Source organism: Solanum dulcamara, chromosome 12 (genome assembly GCF_947179165.1).
Source record: "Solanum dulcamara chromosome 12, daSolDulc1.2, whole genome shotgun sequence".
Taxonomy (NCBI): Eukaryota; Viridiplantae; Streptophyta; class Magnoliopsida; order Solanales; family Solanaceae; genus Solanum; species Solanum dulcamara.
Window position 1 is genome coordinate 6,915,567 of NC_077248.1, and position 22,207 is coordinate 6,937,773.

The window sequence follows — 22,207 nt, forward strand, 5'->3', positions numbered from 1 at the left end:
GGAATTTGAAAATATAAAGCCACAAATATTGGACGTACGTGGAAAAAAAATGACATACCGTGTAGTTGACGATGGGCGGTAAACGATAGGACACTTGCAATTTTCTATTAAAATCCATATTTTTGGCCAACGTTCAGAAGGTTCTGTTTGGTGAAGACGACTAGCTAGGCCCGCCCATACCACATTTTGCCATACTACCCCATGTTAGGCAACTTTCTAATTCCTAACCACGTTAGTTCAGTTGGTTTAGAGTCGGATTGATTTATAAGTTACTTAGTTGTTATTTCTTTTTTTTAGAAGGGGAGCCTTGGAGTAACTGGTAAAGTTGCTACTATGTGATCAGGAGGTCACGGATTAAAGCCTTGGAAACAGCCTCTGGCAGAAATGTAAGGTAAAACTGCGTACAATAGACCCTTCCGGTCAGGTCCTTCTCCGGATCTCGCGCATAGCGGACACTTTAGTGCACCGGGATGCCCTTTTTTACCAGCTGTTTTAAACTTTTTTGAGTGTTTGACTGACTAACTTAAAGTCATTTTGTGCTTAAAATAAGTCTAAATAAATAATTAAATTTATTTAGATGAACTTATTTTAAGCAGCTTATAAGTTGAAAACAGCTTATAAGTCAAAAAAATATGGGTTGTACCTACTTTTTTTAAAAGTTATAAATAGTTTTCAACTTATAAGTTACTTTGTTGTAAGGTTTGGCCCCTTTCCTAACACACTATTTTATTTTGTACGAACAATAATATAACTTTTTTAAAATTATTTATTTTATGGTATTTGATAAGTAAAACTAAATATTGTCGCTATATCAAAAATAAATTTTAGCGGTAATAGCTTAATTACTGCTAAAAGGCAATTCTAGTGACAATTACATTTTAACACTCTTTGTAAATGCCCCTAAAGTCTATAATGACATTAGATCTAATGACAATTAACTAATATTGGGTTTTAAAAGGTGTGAATGAAAAATGAAGAGTTGTGACTTTTGTAAAGAGTTGCGATTTTTTTGAAAGGTTGTGGTTTTTTTGAAGGGTTGTGACATTTCAAAGGATTGTGACTTTTCTGATAAGGCACAATAATCACATATTTATACTATCCTTTGTTTTATATAAATAGAGGGGTTTCCTCTCATTTTTTAATATCGGATTTTCTGAACTTCTTCTGTACAAACGAATTCTAATGTACTTTATTTCCATTAAGTGGTTCACTGACACCGTGATTTTAGGTACCGATATATCGGTGAGTAAGATCGTTCTATCCTAAAAGGATATATTTCATTGACCTCGGGTACTTAAGAGGAATAATTTCCTTAAGAAAACACTATACATTCAATGACTCGATTTTCTTTCTTGAGAAAAATATTTTTAGATTTTTTTTCCGTTTACTTGTTTTGAGTTTTCTGATTTTGAAAATACTAGTTAAATCTTATTGTTTCTTATGAAACTTTCCAAAGTTTCCGTTCTTAGTATTTTGGTAATACAAATTAACAATAATTAATATCAATAAAGACTTTAATACTATTTGTTAATATGCACATTTATTGCAGATGAAGTTATTTTTATAGTATTGTGTCTAAAGGAGCACTCGGTCTAATATAGGAAGAAACTATATGAAGATGGGGGTTCTTTGGCCAAGAGGTGGTGGGAGTTGAAGGCTTGAAATGTCATTTATAAAATTTGTTTGGATACATGCATCTTTCTTATTATTTTGTAATATATTATATTCAATTGTATACTAACCTGTATTATTAGTATTTTCTACCTACAATGTTTTGAGGTATACGTTGCGCTTTTGTCAAACTGTGTCTCAAGCTCGGCAATCCACCTACCCTTCTATAATTTGCGTAACGTTAATTGATCCTAATGCAATATGTTTTAGCTGTATTAATCTGGTAAGAATAGTGGATTGGAGTAATATAGAGATAGGACGAATTTATATATATGGTATTCATCGACTTAGAAAAAGCTTATGACAAATTCTGTAGAAGGTTTTATGGAGTTATTTGAAGATTAGAGATGTACATGTGGCATACACTAGGCAATCAAAACATGTATGATGGAGTCAAGACTAGGATAAGGACCGTGAAAATAAAGACTCGAAGCAATTCCAAATTTTGGTGACGTTGCACTAGGGATCAACCCTTAGGCCATTTTATTTGCATTGGTGATGGATACATTGCGCGACAAATTTAAGGTAAGGTATCATGATGTATGTTATTTGAAAATGACATAATTTTGATTGACGAAACTCACGACAACATTAACACAAAGTAGGAGGTTTGGAGACAAGTCATAGAATCTAAATTAAAGGGTTCAGGTTGAGCAAAATTTAAAGGCGAGTTTTATAGAGTGGTAGTTATACCAACTTTGTTGTATGGGACGAAGTGTTGGTCAGTCAATAACTCTCACATTCAAAAGATGAACGTTGCGGAAATGAAAATGTGATTGATATGTTGGCATACCAGAAGAGATAGGATTAGAAATGAGAATATCTGACACAAGGTGGAAGTGATTTCGATGGAGGACAAGATGCAAGAAGCGATGTTGAAATGATTCGAGCATGTGAAGAGGAGATGCACATACGTCCCAATGTGGAGATGTGAGAGGTTAGCTATGGATGATTTCACGAGAGGTAGACGTAGGCGGAACAAGTATTGGAGGGTGCTTATACCAGATATGACTTCAGCTTATCGAGACATGACCTTAGATAAGAGAGTCGTGAAGGTTAGTAGGTAGCAGTGTGTTGTTTTGGTATCCATTAATATTAGTAATCATAGTATTGCTCCTATAGTTTCTTGTACTTTGATTTCTGTTATTATTTGTTATTTCTTGTACCTCAATTATCATATTATTTTGTTGTAGTTTTTTGTTGTGTTACTATCTGATGTTCTTGTTATTATTTGTTGTTTACGTACATCCGTTACTTCTTTGTCGAAACTTCTTTGGACTTTTTTTCTTAAATCGGGAATCTATCATAAACAATCTCTCTAGTCTATATCTCTGAGATAAGGGGTAAGATCTACGTAGACTCTACCTTTTTTCGACCCTACTTTTATAGGACTACAATGAATATATTATTGTTGTATGTATTGTGATCAAATAAAGTATAAACCAAATCAAGAAAAGGCGTGTCATCTAATCAGACATGTAAGATCTTTTATATTTTGTGGCAAACGACAAAAAAGCTGATTGTAGGATTGAAGAAACCGGTCCGTTATTAAGAATAGTCTTGCACTAAGCCTCTTCATGAACCAATCAAACATTGGACATTCTTTTCATTCCTATCGATCAATTTATGAGGATAAATAGGAATAAATGATTGCTTGTATAGTATTGGAAATTATCTACCATAAGTCAGTTTTGTTTATTTTATAGCAGTAAATTCACTCAAATCTAACGAGTTATATCCCACAAATTACATTAGCCTGAAAAAAAGTTAGGCCCAATCACCGTATAGCACTTCAAAAAGAGCATTAAAACTGGAAACTGTGTTCTATGAAAACCACAAATCATGTTGTTCCTTGGGGGGGGTTTATTTAATTTTCCGGTGTGAAACATCATTTTTCTGGCTAGAATGATTTTGTAAGATAAATTTTCAAATTTAGAGTGATTTTATTTATTGTAATAGATAAACACAAGTGTATTTTATAGGTAATTTTCAGGTGATCCAAGTATTATTTGGGAGGCTCATTAGAAGCAGTTCATATAGTGACGAATTGATACTAAGCGAACATTGTAGATGGCCCAAGTGATTATTAGAAGCCCAAAACAATAAGTTTCAAGTAGAGGTGTCAAATAGGCGGATTGAGTTTAAATTGAAGATATTAAAATGAGTTAAAATAGAAATTAGGTTGGATCATGATCGTTCAAATTTTGGGCTAAAAATCGAGTTGGATCATAATTCGCCAATTTGACCCCCATAATTTCAATAATTTTAACATTATGCTATTTATTTTATAACCACAATTTAAATTTCAACTCAAGAAAATAAAAAAAAATAGAAAATTTATAATATCTTCAATAGCAAATAAAGAGTCTTAAAACAGAATGAAATTAGAAATTAAATTGGGTTTAATTGAAGATTTTTTTATAGATGCTGATACAGTCCACCAAAGGAGAATTATGAGGTTTCAAATTTGAATTACTTTGGACAATCCTCATCGGCGTTTTGAGACAATCTTAAAAGTGCAATATCAACGTCTCTGGAATGAAAATAATCTAAATAGCAATATAACATCACAACATTGAAAGTAGTTTTCCATAGCAAATTGAAATATTACAAGATATTAAGGAGGACCATTACATCCTCAAAGCCAAATAGAACCATCAACTGGAAGTTGTGGTTTGGCTTCATCAATATTTCAGAGTTCGGATGACGTTTCAATTTACACCTCTTGAGCATCCTCTTCATCCTCCTCATAATATTCCTCCTCGTCAGCAGTGGCATCTTGGTACTGTTGATACTCCGACACAAGATCGTTCATGTTACTTTCAGCCTCAGTGAACTCCATCTCGTCCATTCCCTCACCAGTGTACCAATGCAAGAAAGCCTTTCTCCTGAACATAGCAGTAAACTGTTCACTTACACGTCTAAACATCTCCTGAATTGACGTCGAGTTACCAATGAAGGTGGATGCCATCTTAAGTCCAGTAGGTGGGATATCACAAACAGTTGATTTCACATTGTTAGGGATCCACTCAACAAAGTAGGAAGAGTTCTTGTTCTGCACATTGAGCATTTGCTCATCAACCTCTTTTGTGCTCATTTTACCCCTGAACATAGCTGAGGCAGTCAAGTATCTTCCGTGGCGAGGATCAGCTGCGCACATCATGTTTTTGGCATCCCACATTTGCTGCGTAAGCTCGGGGACAGTCAAAGCTCTGTATTGCTGGGAACCACGGGAAGTCAAAGGCGCAAACCCAACCATAAAGAAGTGGAGCCTTGGGAATGGTATCAAATTCACAGCCAGCTTACGCAGATCAGAGTTCAACTGACCGGGGAATCGCAAACAGCAGGTAACGCCAGACATTGTTGCTGATATCAAATGATTCAGATCTCCAACTGTTCCATCAAACAATACGAAAAAATGTAAATATCTTCAACAGTAGCGACAACTATAAAGCAGATAAGAGCAAATCATAATGCTTAAAGGATCTTACAGCTTGGGGTGGTAAGCTTTAAGGTTCTAAAGCAAATATCATATAAAGCCTCATTGTCGAGAACCATGCATTCATCTGCATTTTCCACCAATTGATGAACAGAGAGAGTAGCATTGTAAGGTTCAACGACGGTGTCGGAAACCTTAGGTGAAGGGAAAACGGAAAATGTAAGCATCATTCGGTCTGGGTATTCCTCTCTGATCTTAGAAATCAAAAGAGTACCCATACCAGACCCTGTTCCTCCACCCAATGAATGACACACTTGAAATCCTGAAAACCACAACAACAAACACATTATACCAAAACCCCACAAAGAAAAATACCAAATCCATAACAACAAAACCAAATAGAAATGATAAAACAAACCTTGAAGACAATCACAGTTTTCAGCTTCCTTACGAACCACATCAAGAACAGCATCAATCAATTCAGCACCTTCAGTATAATGACCTTTAGCCCAGTTATTCCCCGCACCAGATTGTCCAAAAACAAAGTTATCAGGACGAAAGATCTGTCCATAAGGACCAGATCTGATACTATCCATTGTACCAGGCTCCAGATCCATAAGAACCGCCCTTGGAACATACCTTCCACAACTAGCCTCATTATAATAGACATTGATTCTCTCAAGCTGTAGATCGGCCTCTCCATCATATCTTCCGGTAGAGTCAATGCCGTGCTCGGCACAAACAACTTCCCAGAACTTGGCACCGATTTGGTTGCCGCATTGGCCACCTTGAATGTGAAGAATCTCACGCATTTTCTTGAAATTTGGGAGATTTAAGGAACAGAGAAGATAATGAAAAAAAGAAGCTGAAAGAAAGGAAAATGAAGATAATTTTGTGTGTAGGGACGGAGAAAGGGGGGGTTGAATTTATAGTGAAATTTAAATAATTTTAGGGTTTTTGAGATATATGTGGGTGGCGGAGCCGGGGCGCCGGGTAACGGTTACTAAATCAACGGCTAGATTTAATTTGACCTCTTGGACTCTGTGGAAATGAATTTGAAATTTGAAATTTGTGCGGTACAGCTAGATAAGACAAAGATTATAGTAAAAGGTCCTTTTAGTTTTTTGTTTGGCAATAAAGGTTCTTTTAGTTTACTAAAATACGATAGTATCCTCTAATTTTGAAATGTTGCTCGTACATACTAAGGTTTGGAGAGTTCTTTGCATTTTGCTCCCATCCCACATCTTTTTTTTGATTTGCACCTTTGTCTAATTTTCTATAATTTTCTTTTAATCTATTTATTTTCGTGCAAAATTATAAAAGTGTTGAACTTGTATTGTAAGGGATAAATTAGAAATTATATTATCAGACTTTTAGGAGTAAAGATGCGATCAAGACTTGCCCAAGTATTAATATTTCTCATATCTTTGATAAAATATTTCAAGCTCCCACATTGTTTATTAAAGAAATAGTCATTTTGATTAACAGTAAAACTTATGAAAAGGATTAAAGGCAAGTGGGTTAAAGCCACACAAATTCATTTTCGTTGGGTAAAACGTCGGATTTCATACAAATATATGATTTAAAAGAAAATGAATAATACAAGGGGGTAGGGGCAATCCAAGACCTCTTTTATGGAAAATGCTGAAGGGAGACGAAAAATAATAACATAAAGCTTTTAGGGATTTTCTGATGTCTTCTGTTTTTTGTATAGTCTTTTTTTATATGCTGCTAAAACATAATCATCACCTCAATGTGAAATCACAGCACACTTGATACTGAAAAAGGTTTTCTCACAACACGTGTCTATATTTTGATGTTGTTTGAAGCGGATTTATGTATGACTCGATATTTATTATTCAGGTCATCACAATTGCATCTAGTTGTAAGGCGATCTTCTTTTTTCGGGTGTCAAGTCATGTGTCACTCCTACTCGGGCAGGTGTTCAACACTCTTCATAATACGGAAGATGATTTCTTTCATTTTTTCCGAGTCGCTACAAATGAAAAGTTTTCGCATTCAATTTAGCCACGTGTCGTGGGCTTGAACGAGTTGTGCTTGAATATTCAAAATGACAAGATAGGCGCTGTCCAATTTTTGAAAATTTCAATTTAAAACATAATCTTCTTACAAAGTTAGATTTTTCCTAATACTAATGACACGAGGAGTTTAGAGTTTTTGAAACATCAAAAAAGTGGAGTTTGACATATAAAAAGAAAGAGAAAGGATAACCAAAAATAGTTTAAATTTTCAAAACTCAAAGAGGGGTGCGTGAGACACTAAGAATAAAATATTTTAGGTTTTGATGTGATTTAATTTGTATTCTAATCATAGCCTCATTTTTCCTAAAAGAGTTCAAACAAATCAAATTTATTTGTATTACAATTTTATTTCACATGTAATCATGATTTGAAATTTCTTAACTTTATGGTGATATAATGACAAATTCTTATGAACATAAATGGTGGTTTGAGAGCAAATAAGGAATTGTTTGGTTGCTTGATAGTAAAGAGTATATAAACTTGCTCCCATATGATTCAACCTGGTTATATTTAATCTGGTCCGTTCATTAACTAACACTATTAATATGCTTACTCTTTTTTTAAAAAAAAAAAAAAATCCTTTAATGAAAATAATGCATTTACCACTGATTCTAACAAGTGTCAAACATTTTTCTCCTATTCTCATGTGTAGATATACAAATTTCTTATTAAAAAATAAAAGGGAAAGGCTTAAATATGTCATTGATGTCACGACCCAACTCCATAGGTCGTGACTGCTGCTCGATTTGAGCACCCAAACGTACCCTTACCCCAAATTAGCATGTTAGCCGAGAAAACATAGGTAGTAATTAGGAAAGATCACTAAATAGATCACAAAAACAGATATAGGCACGAGGGCCGATAGACCGTCATGAAACAAACAAAATCCAAGACATATGTACAAAATCCACAACATAACTCTGTCTACAGACCTCTACAGATGATAGCATAGTCATAAGACGGGACAGGGCCCCGTCGTACCCCTGACCAACATATCCAATTATACAGAGATAAAGTCAGTACCAAAATACAAGAAGCACGGTCAATAACACAGCAGATGTCCTAAATCGGCGGATCAGCAAATCAAACTTCGGTACCTGCGGGCAGGTAACGCAGACCCCCGAAGAAAGGGGGTCAGTACGAAAAATGTACCGAATATGTAAAGCATGAACTGTACTAGATAAAATCATAATCTGAATAGTATGTACAGAATACAAAATAAATGTCCAGTATTTCAATATGCTTATCATAATCTCAAATCATATATGCAAAAACATATGCCATATCCGGCCCCATTATGGGACTTGGTGAACAAAATGTGGTCGCCCTCCCATCGTCGGCGCCACGGCACAGCATAACATCAGAGTAGGAAATATCTCCATAACAAATTATATCATATCAGATGGCCATATCAAATCATATCAGATTATATCATATCGGATCATATCATATCCCAAACATAGGTGTACATGGCACAGCATAACTCCATAGCATAACATACACCACCCCATGTACATGTCATACCTGGCCCCTCACGTCGGGACACGGCGAACAATGTAGAGAAATACGCACGAAAATATATTCTGGCCCAGGCTCAGTAGAAGAGTGGTTACAGTATACACGAGTAGAGTAGTGAGAAACTAAATGCAATTTAAAATTTAAGATACTTATACAGACTCGATATCATGGTTTTGATAACAAATCATATATAAAAAGAACTTGAATAATAATAATAGCGCAAATTCTTCCAACCTCACGATAGTCTATGTCAAAATAGTTTTCTGTAATCGTCTTCATATTTTAAAATATATTATGGGACTTAACGAAATAATTAGTCATACAATATTCGGAAGAGTAGCAAATAATTTCTCTCAAATACTACCTAACATAAGCCAAACGAAATAACAAAGAAAAATTCAGAATAGTGGGGCCCACCTCGATCAAATTAGGTGGCGTATACAAATTATGTGCGTTAAACTTCATAACGTCATTTATAAGAGTTTCAAGGTAGTTAGAATTCATTTGTGCTAAATCTAGAAGTTTAGACAATTTTTCCAAAAATATTCATAAATGCCTAATTCAATTCTACTGAATAGAAAAGGGGAAATTTTGAGCGTCGATTTCGAAGTATAGAGTGATCCCCGAGGCTCGTTCCACTCCTATTACATCTAGGACATACCAAGTGAAGAAAAAGGTAAAACTTTACATACCTTATTGGCTTTTTACGGTTGTCCAACTTCAATTCCCGTTTCCACCAAAATGTACAACTGGTCACATTTATCAATTACTATTCATAAGACTTTAAAAATTCAATTTTTCCAATACTTGTCTACAAAAATTTCGACAGCATCTTCACTATATATATGACAATTCCGAGATTACAACTCGGCCACAATATCAACAACCAAGCCAACAACAACACCAATACCATCAATAATCAATTTAAACACACTATAACATAAATTGGTTTCTTTCCAACTAGTGCAACAACTTTCAACCAAATTTTGCATTTCCAAGAAAATATGAATATTTCATGTCCATAATTAATTTTAACTCATTCCAACATAGGTGAAAAATATTCCAAGTAAGCTATCAAACTTTCATCAATTCCATATTTCACTCAAAAATTTCATAAATACAACAAAAATATTACAATTCATTTTCTTCTTTCAACTTCATAATCAAATTCATTTCCTTCTTTCAACTTCATAATCAACAACAACAATCCATACTTTTAATAACTTACCTCCATATTCTTATAATATCATACTAAAATTACATAATTCCTACAACCCATTTTAATACCAACTTACACCATTTAAACTTCATTTATATCTCCAAAACAATAACCACAACTAACAAATTATACAAACTTAATTTTTTTTCCATTACATCACCTAACCCATATTTCCAACTTCAATAAATTTCATCCAACTTCCATTTTCAACATCAAATAACTATCATAACTACTATTCAAATACTACACAAAAATACTACACAAAAATTGAATAAATCTTACTCATATAAGAACATGTATACATGGCACCATATTACCATGCAAACTTCCATATTTTCATAAATTCCACACACCTCCATAGATTACAACATCAACAAACTTCATAACACAAGAAATTGGATTAATTCTTACATTTTCCTTCACTTCTCCAAATCTACAAATCAACTAAACAAGCCTCCAAACTTCCAAAACAACTACACCATGTTGTAGAGCACCCTTGACTTAGTAGGAATACTATGAAATTATAATTTTTGGGATGAAATTTGAAGGGGTAAATTTTTGGTCTTCTGGGCCGATTTTCCCTTTTTTGTTTTCTCTTCTTTCTTTTGTTTTTCTCCTTCTCAATTTGTCTTGAAGTTTCTAGGATTTTATGACTAAGAGCCCTCTTTATTTCATTCATCACATGGATGAATTTACATGGGCTTGGATCTTTTTTTGTTTTGGGTCATGGCTTAATGATTGGGCCTATCTTGCCCATTTTTTAGTTTTTAAGTTTCAAGCCCAAGCACCTAGCCCATACATCTTCATAAAAACTACATGTTGTAAAAATTTCAATTTTACCCTTAGCCTTTTCCAATATTCCCATCACCAAATTCCAATTTTGTCCTCACCCTTTTATAGTATTTCCACATGTGAAATTCTAATTTTACCTCTAAGCTTTTCTATTCCACCTTCAAAATTTCACTTTTACCCCTAACCTTTTCTAATAATTTTGCCTCCCAACTTAATCACAAGAAGCTTGTATATCACAACACCAAGCATAGTCTTACCCTTGAATTATTACAAGTATCCCTAACATGTCCTTAGGCGCAAAATACGGGTTATAACAATCGAATTTTGAAAAAAGACTCATTTATGTCATTCGTTAAAAGTTTTGCTCATTTATGTTATTATTTTTTAACTCCAATTTTGCAAAACCACCTAAACAACTTTTAACACTTTTTTAATGGAGTTCTGAATAAAATGTATCTTTTTGTTTCTTCTTCTCCAATAACACCAAGAATACATGAAGAACATCAAAAATTCAAATTTTCAACTTCTTTAATTTTTCACGAAATCAACTCAAATTTCAACAGTAGCATCTCTTCGAACAAGACATCAAAACTCAATATCTTTTAAGCTTGAATTCAACTTAATCTAAAAGACACACTTAAAATTTCTTCAAAGTTTCAAAATTTTAATCTCCTTTGATGATGAAATTTTTACCGTAATTCTAAATTATTTAAAATTTTGAATGTAAAACCAAAAAATACTATTAAACTAAATTATTCGTTTTGAAAGGAAGGTTGTATAAGTAAACAAAGGAGTACATTTTTTTTGGGGTGCAAGCAAACAAGTAATCGTGGCAAAACAAACTCCACAGCCTATTTCCACTTTCCCGCTCATCAACCACCATTCATTTTGCCGCAAGTGAACCTCCAAGTCCCTTTTGCCGGCTTTTTTAAATTTCGCGGAAACTTCCTTTTCTTCCATTTAAGTACTAACAATTCACAGCCAACATTTAATCTCAACATTCTCAAATTTCATTTGCAATAATTAAGTTTTCTGAAAATGGGCATGGTTTTTGGTAAGATCTGTGTTGAAACACCGAAATATGAATTGATTCAATCTACAGCTGATTACGAAATCCGAAAATACCCAGCAGCTGTTATAGCTCAAATCACATATGATCCGACCCAGTTCAAAGGCAACAAAGACGCCGGATTTGAGATACTAGTCAATTACATCGGCCTACTGGGTACTCCCCAAAACGCTAAACCTGAAAAAATCGCCATGACAACTCCTGTAATCACCAAATCGTCGGAGAAAATCGCGATGACTACACCGGTGGTGACTAAGAGTGGTGACGGAGAGAACAATACAGTGACTATGCAGTTTATTTTGCCTGCAAAGTATACGAAAGCTGCAGAATCACCGAAGCCGTTGGATGAGAGAGTGGTGATTATAGAAGAAGGGGAAATGAAGTATGGGGTGTTGAAGTTTAGTGGGACTCCAAGTGATAGAGTGGTGAAAGAGAAAGTGGAGAATTTGAAGAAATGGTTGGAGAGAGATGGGTGTAAGATAATTGGGGAATTTGAGTTGGCTAGGTATAATCCGCCATGGACATTGCCTCCCTTTAAGACTAATGAAGTTAGGATTCCAGTTAAGTGAAGCTGAAACTACTACATGTAAAGAAAAAAAGAGAGTGGTGTGAGTGGCTTGTAGCTAGCTTGTGTTTTTTTTTAAATTTCTACTGGTATTTCGTGGCATAGTAAAAGTTTTAATGGGCTTCAAGCTAATGTTTGATTGTGTAGTTTGAAAAAACTATTTTTTATTTTTAAAGTAAAAAATGTTATTTGAAAATTGGTAGTTCTCCTTTAAGAGGTGGAAGGATTGATGTGCTTTTTATCTAGTATTTTATATCAAATTTTGATTTATTTGATTACGTTCTTGAATATTAGAAGCAAATAATACACCAAAATTATTGTGATTCCATACAAATATATGGTTTAAAGAAAAATGAATAATACAAGGGAGTGTTGGGATCCAAGGCTTCTTTAATGGGAAATGCTAAATGGAGAAGAACGAGATAATAACGTAAAACCTCTAGAGATTGTCTGATGTTTTCAGTTCTTTGTAGAGCCTCCTTTTATAAGCCACAAAAATTGAATCGTCGTCTCAATGTGAAGCGATGACACACTTGATACTGAAAAGGTTATCTCATAGCATATGCATATGTTCTGATGCCTCGCGTGACACTAATTGGAGCGCCATGTTGGTGTGCAACTCAAGGTTTGATTATTAAGCTTTCGAGGATTAAAATATTCCTCAAACAAAGCCTCCTTAAAATATTTAGCCATGGGTCAGTCCTATAAAAATAGATGTTCGGAACTCTTACAATATACAGAATATGATTCCTTTCAATTTTTCTGAGTCGCTACAGACGTTTCCCCATATTCAATTTTACCACGTGTCGTGGACTTAAATGGGGTAGCGCTTGAATTTGGTTTTTAAATGAGTAGGGGCTTGAATTGACTTTAAATTATCTCATTCTCCTACTAAATTTTGTCCAATGTTTATTTCACAAATTTGGAAAGCAAACTTTTGTTTGGTTGAAGGCAACCAGCCACATGATGAAGTCCATTTTTGCATTATGAAAGCGCATTAATGAAGAAATATCTATGCGTTCATATAAGATCCAACTTTTATTCAGCCTGTTCCATATAAGATAAAGGATTAATATGAATCAACACCTTTTTACCCTGTTCTACACAATCTTTGCAAAAATAATCCTCTTATGATATGTTTCTTTTTTGGTCTATGATATGCTATACCAACTCAATTTATAGTGAAACAAATGGAGGAAATATAAATAGTGTTTCACTCTCAATAATCTGCTTGTACAAAGAGTTCAACGTTGTCGTTTGTTCATAGATTTTAAAATTAAAATTTAAAATTTGAAAACTTGAATTTTTGAAACTTGATGTTGTGTTTGAATTTGCATTTTACTTGAAAAAAAATTGAACTTTTATGCGTGAAAAGTGAAATTTCTCTTAAAAACTGATTAATTTTTTTTAAACATAAATTTTCAAAATTTGATCTGAAATATATGATCAAACACTAGTGAAATATTCAAAATGTCAGAATATGCGCTTTTCAACTTTTTAAAATTTAAGTTTAAAAGGATTCTTCTTATAAAAAATTACACTTTTCCTAAAGACTAAAGACACATGGTGTTAAGAGTTCTTGAAACATAAAAAAAGTGGAGTTTGAAAGCTAAAAAGAAAAAGGATAACTTTTCTTAGCAAAAATAGTCTTAGAAAAACTCAAATACAAGCTCTAAAACGAATGAACATTATATTGAATTCTCATTGAATAGTTCGAAAATATATTCACCAAAGCCTATTTGCATAAGACGTTCTAATGTATGCCTCAATTTGTAACTTTGACATTAATAATAATTTTACTCAAAGTACATTTATCGTGCTATCTTTTACTATGTGACATACTATTTGGCCAATCAAACAACTTTATTTTTTTACCATGACGGTTCAAATATTTTTAAATTTTTAAAGTTTAGTCTAATTTTTATTAATTTCTCTATTGCAATTTATATAAGGAAATTTGATTCAATACAAAGTTTAAAAGAGGAAAAAATAATAAAACATGTGATCTTGAATACGTCATACTATATGGAGTAAGTTTTCTAAATAGTCATTCATCCACGTTTCGTCGCAAGGCTCATTTTTCAGCAATGTTGTGCTAGGTGGGTTTCGTGACACAAGATAATGTGCTTTTTTCACAATTGACTGTGCCCAGCTGCTAAAGCAGTTGATCCACTCGACCATGTCTTAGGCTTGATCGTCGCAATAAGACGGAACGGTTCCCTGGAAATAAATAGCCAATAGAAGAAAATCATAAGCTTGAAGAAAAGAGAAAAGAATACTTGGATGATGCAGACATCAAAGGCTTGTGGCCTGCTTGACAAACGTCAGGGATGGAGACATCGTAAATTGGTCCGCTGTCTGCTCATTCATGTTTGCCTTCAAAATGAAGTGCTTCTTATTACTTGCAGGAGTCCCACTGCCATTAGCACCGAAAATGAGTAGACCAGGAGGAATCGGATAAGATATTTTATCTAAAGCCCATCAACCATCGTCGTTTTTGAGATCTGCTACAAAAAGGAGAAATTCTCTTCACCACGAGACTGATCGGATCTGCCGTAGACACCCGAGAGATCTTCACAAGACAGGCTAAAACGGATTTTTCTATTGATTAACCTCTGAAACGGATAAGATCCAAAGAAGTCTATACCTGCAGATGAAATCGAAGCTTTTACGTGAACAAACCTGGACCTGGTTCACGCAGTCAAGCAGCAAAGACCTCTTTCTCTTCGGGAGCTTTCGTAACGGCTATAAAAAATATTGAAAATTGCTTAGTAATATCACTTTGTTTTTTTTAAGACTATAATATGACCCAATTATTCCTACTTTTTGTCAAAATATAACTGACATACCCTCTTAATGAAATGTCATGTCACATTTTTTAATTTTATTTTAATAATAAATCTTCTATTACAAAGAGAGGAAGCTATTTTAAACAAGTAGTGAAGAATTATGTAGTTATTTTGCAGAAAAAGAGAAACTCTAGTAAAATAGGATTATGTATTAATGTCTTTTATTAGTTATGTTAAGCACTTTTTAGAATTTAGACATATTATGTGTCTTCTTTTGCTAAAATCTCCGTGGTCATATTATGGTCTGCTACATGTTATTTAGCTGTAAACTATAGGAGGTTATGACATGCTTCTTTGAAGTACTAATGCTAAAAATTGTTATTTTTAAGATCAAATTTGTTTGTGCATGAATTTTAGTAAGAAAGTGATAAAAATTTGTTACTAAACTTGTTTTGTCTTCTTAATTAGTTTCGAGGAACTAGTTTAATTTTTTCCTCGATAAGAGCAAGACTAAATTTTTGTATGAATGTACAAGCATATACTCGTGAATGGAATTTATGATAAAGATTTCCCGCTATAAAACTAAAGTAATTAAATTCTCGTACATAAAATGATGTATCGGACTAGTGAAAGTGTAACACCATGCAAACATATTCACCTCTTTAGCTTTGAAATCTTCAAAAATGGCAAATATTTTAATTAATTATGTTAAACAAATTGATTAAAGAGATACTTCTTTTATTCCATATTAAGTCAATTTTTGAGGGATTTTTTATTGTTCAAAATAATTAAATTATTCAAAATTCAAAATAAATGTTTGAAACTTTTTTCATATTTGTCCTTTCAGTTCATTTATTAAAGTTTTATACTTTTTAGGAGATAAATCAGCAGTTATATTTATGATTTCATAAAGGACAATAGTAAAAAATATGATTCAAATTATGTTCTTGAATGTTTTTCTTAATATATGTGCATTGCCTCATAAATTTATTTAATATGAAATAGAGGGAGTATTAAACAAGCTTTTATTGTATTGTTAAAAAAACTATTATTTCTTTTTAAAAAAATAATAATGTGACATGACACTTATTAGGAGAGAGAATGATGTTTTTAATATGTAACGGGTGTTTGGATGGGCTGAAAGCTAAAAAGTCGTAAGTTGGGTATTTATTTATTTTTAGGATATGTTTGGAAAAAATTATTCTAAGAATTGAATTTGATGTAATTGAGTATAATTAGCTAGTTTGACATATTTGGTTAGCCATAATTACACTATTCAATTCTCATAAAAAAAAAAACTGTGAATGATTGATAATTATATGATGCAATTACGAGATAATAAATTTTAATTTCTTTCTTTTATATTTTTATTTTCAAGAGGCCTAAAGGAAGTACATTTTCTCTTTGGGTGCAAGCAAACGAGTAATCGTGGCAAAACAAACTCCACAGCCTATCTCATCTTCCGCCATTCGTTTTGCAGCAATCAAAACCCCTTTCCCAAGTCGATTTCGCCGTCTCTTCCCACTAGAAGCTTCCTTTCCTTCCATTTAAGTGCTAACAATTCACAGAAAACATTTACTCTCAACGTTCTCAAATTCCATTTTTCAACAACTAATTTCATCCCAGAAAATTATCTAAAAATGGGCATGATTTTGGGGAAGATCTCTGTTGAAACACCCAAATACGAATCCATTCAATCTACAGCTGATTACGAAATTCGCAATTACCCAGCAGCTGTTATAGCTCAAGTCACATACGATCCGACCCAGTTCAAAGGCAACAAAGACGGTGGATTCATGCTACTAGCCAATTACATCGGCGCATTGGGTAATCCCCAAAACTCCAAACCTGAAAAAATCGACATGACAGCCCCAGTAATCACCAAATCGTCCGAGGAAATCGCGATGACTGCACCTGTGGTGACTAAGAGCGGTGACGGAGAGAACAATACGGTGACTATGCAGTTTATTTTGCCGGCGAAGTATACGAAATCTGAAGAGGCGCCGAAGCCGTTGGATGAGAGAGTGGTGATTATAGAAGAAGGGGAAAGGAAGTATGGGGTGGTGAAGTTTAGTGGGACTCCAAGTGATAAAGTGGTGAAAGAGAAAGTGGAAAATTTGAGGAAATGGTTGGAGAGAGATGGGTATAAGATAATTGGGGAATTTGAGTTGGCTAGGTATAATCCGCCATGGACTCTGCCTCCATTTAAGACCAATGAAGTTATGATTCCAGTTGAGTGAAGCTGAAACTACTGTATGTAAAGGAAAAAAGAGCTAGCTTGTGAATTTTTTTACTAGAATTTCGTGGCATTGCTTTATCTGGTGTTTTATATCGAGTTCTAGTTTATTTATACAAATTTAAGTTTTAAGGAGTTATGAGTTTCAAATCTATGCAGTTTATTCAAAATAATTTTAAAAGCAGCACTACTTCATGTATGTTTTTTACTTTTAGCATTGATCAGTTAGAAGGGGATTATGCTTCTCATTTTTAACCAATTCAAATGAATGTGCAGTCATCATATTAGTAGTCTCAGTTTAAGATATCAAGTCTTCGCCCAAATTTTTTATTAAAGAGATTCAAACAAATTAAAGGAGATTCAATAATAACTACTCCGTATGCAATGTAATTTTCCTGGCAAGGGGGGCGTGAGTTTATCCGAACTCACCAGTTTTACAAATATGGGATAACTCTCTACACCAAAACCTAAGTAGAGGGAAGAAATGACCTAATATTTATTGCGTCTGTTGAGATTTAATAGCATAGTGCTGCTTTATGTATGTTGAGTACGTTAAAAAGGAAGCAAAGAAATCCGAACTCTGAATTCTGGTATCCCATTTTGGTTATAATCATCACAGGATGCTCGGTTAGGTTTCTCTGTATTACAACTCTAGTAGCCGTAGGCTCATATCCGACTCCACTTCTATACATGATATTTTTGCTTCTTTCTCTCATTCAAAACCGTGCATGAAACTTTCATCTCAAATGAGCCCAAGAACTAGATTTTTCATGAGCAACAAGTTTCAAATACAATACTGCTAAATAGAAAACTACTTATATGATAAAACTAATCATCCATATTTAGGTTCGTAAATAGTTAATAATATAAGGAATTTGTTTGAAATTATATACAAAATATAGGAATAGGAATCGCTATCTATGCATAATCATAGAAATCGCGATAATGCAAACAGTTCATCATGTAAAATTTTCAATCTATAATAGAATGAGAAGGAAAAGACGACAAATATGAAGATGAGAACTTTGCAATTGTGTATAAAGACTTGTATTATAATTTTCTTGATATGTTACATGTGAATCTGTGGAAAACCTAATAAATAAACCAATTACAAAAGCCAACTCAGAATAAATAAGAAATTGAATAAATATTCTATACTGCACAGTAAAGAATGATTTGAGTACCTGTGTTGTATCTGCCTCTTTTGTTTGTCTCATAAGCCACCATCTCTGCTTCCTTAAGATTTGTTCATCAAAGTAAATCATATGGCGAAAGTCCTCTTTGATTCTGCTTGCTGCCTAATATACTAAAAGGCCAAAATCTTGACAGCCCTTTGAATAGTATTGTAGATCAAATACTGGCATTTGTCTAATCTACAACCAATTACCAAGTTGAAATAAATCCTTAACTTTGTGCAGCAGCCTTCAAACTCTGTCTCTTTTTAATTTGCTGCTTACTCACCTCCATCAAAGATCTGTCACAAATACAACCTGGAAAAGGATTTGCATAAAAGTTCTCTTCTAATCTTGGTGATTCTCCCGCTTCTCTAGAGTAAGGAGCTCCTAATCTGTTGGAATGTAAACCCTTGACCTCGGAAGTAAACTCTTCCCAAGTGATCGCACCCTTATCCAACAAATCAATCAATCTTACAATATTGAGTCTGAAATGAAGAGAAGTACCAAAGAACATTGTGAGTTTTGCTTGAATCCTAGATAAATTAAGTGATGACAAAGTCGGTACAAAAATCTAAAGATAATAGTAACCTGTCGGGGCTTATGGTCTTTTCAAATCCTTCAAACCTTCTATGCCCTTGCACGGCCTTTGCCATATTGCCATCATATGTATAAACAAAGACATCACTTTCAAGAGCTACGAGATAATCTAAGGCAGCAAGACGGTTTTGATAATGCCTGAAAGTGTCTAGTTCTTCCTTTGTTGTAAGAGTTGAGTGAGAGAAAACATTGGGATACTCTGTCCGAAATGCATCCATGCTGTTGTTACCATAAATTTCTCCAGCGACAATATATATCCTGGTCGTGGAGGGATATCCCATTGCCTTAAGAAACAAGGCAGCCTCCCTAGGCGACATAGGGCATCCCCCTTGCAGTCGTTTCTCATCGCCGTCTATCTCTTTCTCTTTCCAGTGCTTCACTTGATACCTCATAAAAAGAAGTTCTTCAGCCTCTTGAGCAGTTAAATTGTTGCTGCAGCCAGTAAAGGCTAACATGTCTTTTTCATATCTGCAAACATGCTAAGTACTTAAAAATGAATGATTGAGAAATTGGCCAGTGGATGCTATGTAAGAGATATCACCTTAAGTGGAGAGCAATGTACGGTTCGCCATTGTCTCGAAGTCTATTCACCAACTTCTTTCCAAGCTCCTCGATCTCATCTGTGTACCGTAGAGCCTCATAATTTGCTCGACAGCGAAGCCTCTGAATAGAGGATGCCAAGCCATTGTTAGCAAGCCTTGAATCTGTATGGGTAAATTGTATCACCTTGTGCTTCTTTAGTAAAGGAAGAACCTCTCCTCTATAGTAACTAGCCTGCAGAAAAGAAACAAATTTTAGTTTCAGCACGCAAAAAATTACAGCTTGCTAATAGTAGTTCAATTTACAGACCTTTGACCAAGAGACCGGTGCCTTCTGAATGGGGGTCACAGCTGCATATTTTGGTGGCAAAGATTCAACAATCTCAATGTCATCTTTTAACACGTCTATGAAGCGTCTCCAGTCAAAAATATCCTTAAAGTCGCTGCAAGAAACAAAAACGGATTAGAACTAAAACAAAGAGCTTACCAGGGTGTCATTCTTAAATTTCAAATGTACCTGGGGTCTGTCCAAAAGGATTCATGATCAAGAGAAGGAAGAACCAATGTGGCATTCAAAATTTTTGCAATAGCCACCATATCACATATCTGCAGTAATCCAACAACAATGATTATCATAAACTACAGCTTCTCATCAGCGGGAAAATAGACAGCTTAGTGCTTCCACTCACCCCAGTTCTCATCTGGTTTAATCCTCCATTGGCATGAACCAAGATATATCCATTGGTCGATGAGCTCGTTCCTAAAATAATTCCAAATATAAGTATACATAAAATAGGAATGGAGCTGGTCCAAAAGGATGAAGTGGATATTAAGGAATCAAAATCTAATAACTTGACATACTTAGTCGATTCCTAGGCCGAGCAATGCATTTGTAGTAACTATCACTAGGTGGCTTCATCCATATTTCTGGTACCTGTCCAAAATTAGTCATGTCAATCAAGCCAAAAAATCACAAGAACTCAAAAAAGGCGAAAACCATATTCTGCTCAATGTAAAACATTGTCGATAAGCAATTAACTGGAATAGAGTAGTAATGAAGTTTCTGAACTCAGGAAATTTACTATATAAAAAAAAGATGCTATTTTGAGAGCAGTAACTTAAATTAGAAAAGTCAATATCTCATTTAAATAGCCAAAAAAATAAACGAATATCCAAGATACTTAGGACCACAATTAACACCTAATTATTAACATTCCCAAACCTAGTAAGTCACTGCCCACATACAACCTTCAAGCTTTGTTGCTGCCTACTACTTCCATCCTTCCTACTAAAAATGATAGTAAGAGACAAAAGTGCTGAGCCAGGATTTAAAGTTAACGAGTTTTTAACTCTCCTACTCACTTCATAGCTCATTTTGGTTACCACATTCGCAATATTTAAACATCTTTAATGAATTTCCTAATAATTTCCTAATACAAATACAACGTCTAAGCAAAAGTTATTGGGTTCATTCAAATCGCTCTCATTACGAAGTGTGCAAAACCTCATGGAAAATAAAATTAAACCTAACTTTCATCTTGAAAATTACTATTTCTAAAGATCACTATTTTAAAAAGTGAAAAAATGGAAAATTTAAAGAGAACTTACGGGTAACTCCTTCATCTGACGTTTCCGCGCAACTCCACCAGAAGAAGAAGAAACAGAGGACTCTGTTTCAGAAACAATTTTTTGAGCATTAACCCATTCATTCTTAAAATTCTGAACAACAAAAAGCCTATTTTCTTTGTTCATCAGATTCCCATTTACATCACCATTCATGACGATAGAAAACTTGAGAAATACAGATATCACAACCAAAACCAACAATACCCCCAAAATCGTACGACCCATATTTTTTCTTGATCCTAAACACGCCATAATTGAACCAATACTTAATAACCATTCTTCTACTCTAAAAATCAAACTTTCTGACACCCATTTACACGCTAATAAATATCGTATTATTGTACGAGGATGATGATGGTGGTGGTGGTGATAATGGAGATTTCCGCCACCAGAGTTAATAATATTTGTATTATTATTATTGTTATCACCATGATAATTATCAAATCCGATTTGTATATGATCTGATAATTTTTCGGCGTCGTTGTCCGTAACCGGACGGCGGTGGTGGATGGTGGGTCCACCGCCTTCCACCCTCGGACTGCCGCTGGCGGAATTGGTGGCGGTGCCACCGGTTGACATATTACAAAATACAGAACCAAAGAGAGAATTATGGGTCAATGAAGATTTTCTGGAGGGGAGAGATATTGCCGATTGAGGATTGTAGAAGGTGGTTTTAACGCTTTTGTTTCTTCTTTTTCTTCAATTAATTTACTTTATACTCCTCAAAATATAAGTTTTGAGTCTCAATTACTTAGTTTTAACATCATTTTAAAAAAATATATAATTTTTTAATTGTGCTGCTAGTTTAAATATATTATTTATTTTTATTATTATTTAAAATTTATTATATTATATTTTAGATTATTGTTATGTGCTGTTGAAAAATCTTATTTTAAATAATGATTGATTTGACGTGAATGTATCATTATA

At 34.0% G+C, this 22,207-nt stretch overlaps 4 protein-coding genes across 5 annotated transcripts; 2 read left to right on the forward strand and 2 right to left on the reverse strand.

Moving 5' to 3' along the window:
* Positions 1 to 4,233: 4,233 nt before the first annotated feature.
* LOC129875534 (tubulin beta-2 chain) lies at positions 4,234 to 6,142 on the reverse strand. Its single transcript, XM_055950841.1, has 3 exons — positions 5,529 to 6,142; positions 5,163 to 5,432; positions 4,234 to 5,064 (listed from the first exon to the last, which is right to left on the reverse strand). The coding sequence occupies exons 1-3, from the start codon at positions 5,920 to 5,922 to the stop codon at positions 4,388 to 4,390; spliced, it is 1,341 nt and encodes a 446-aa protein (XP_055806816.1). The 5' UTR covers positions 5,923 to 6,142; the 3' UTR covers positions 4,234 to 4,387.
* Positions 6,143 to 11,522: 5,380 nt separating this feature from the next.
* Positions 11,523 to 12,529, forward strand: LOC129876513 (heme-binding-like protein At3g10130, chloroplastic). Its single transcript, XM_055951967.1, has one exon. The coding sequence runs from the start codon at positions 11,720 to 11,722 to the stop codon at positions 12,317 to 12,319; it is 600 nt and encodes a 199-aa protein (XP_055807942.1). The 5' UTR covers positions 11,523 to 11,719; the 3' UTR covers positions 12,320 to 12,529.
* Positions 12,530 to 16,502: 3,973 nt separating this feature from the next.
* Positions 16,503 to 17,475, forward strand: LOC129876220 (heme-binding-like protein At3g10130, chloroplastic). The gene has a single exon (XM_055951588.1). It carries the CDS (start codon positions 16,745 to 16,747, stop codon positions 17,342 to 17,344), a length of 600 nt encoding a protein of 199 aa, XP_055807563.1. The 5' UTR covers positions 16,503 to 16,744; the 3' UTR covers positions 17,345 to 17,475.
* An 883-nt stretch (positions 17,476 to 18,358) lies between these two features.
* On the reverse strand, positions 18,359 to 21,951 carry LOC129877789 (O-fucosyltransferase 19-like). Of its 2 annotated transcripts, XR_008763612.1 has the most exons (9): positions 21,260 to 21,951; positions 20,513 to 20,585; positions 20,341 to 20,411; positions 20,169 to 20,257; positions 19,962 to 20,094; positions 19,654 to 19,886; positions 19,104 to 19,580; positions 18,525 to 19,000; positions 18,359 to 18,432 (listed from the first exon to the last, which is right to left on the reverse strand). XR_008763612.1 is itself a non-coding variant. In XM_055953323.1 (8 exons), the coding sequence occupies exons 1-8, from the start codon at positions 21,854 to 21,856 to the stop codon at positions 18,745 to 18,747; spliced, it is 1,929 nt and encodes a 642-aa protein (XP_055809298.1). In that variant the 5' UTR covers positions 21,857 to 21,951; the 3' UTR covers positions 18,378 to 18,744. The 2 variants fall into 2 exon arrangements, 1 of the variants encoding a protein (XP_055809298.1); XM_055953323.1 differs by having other exon boundaries at positions 18,378 to 19,000.
* Positions 21,952 to 22,207: the final 256 nt, after the last annotated feature.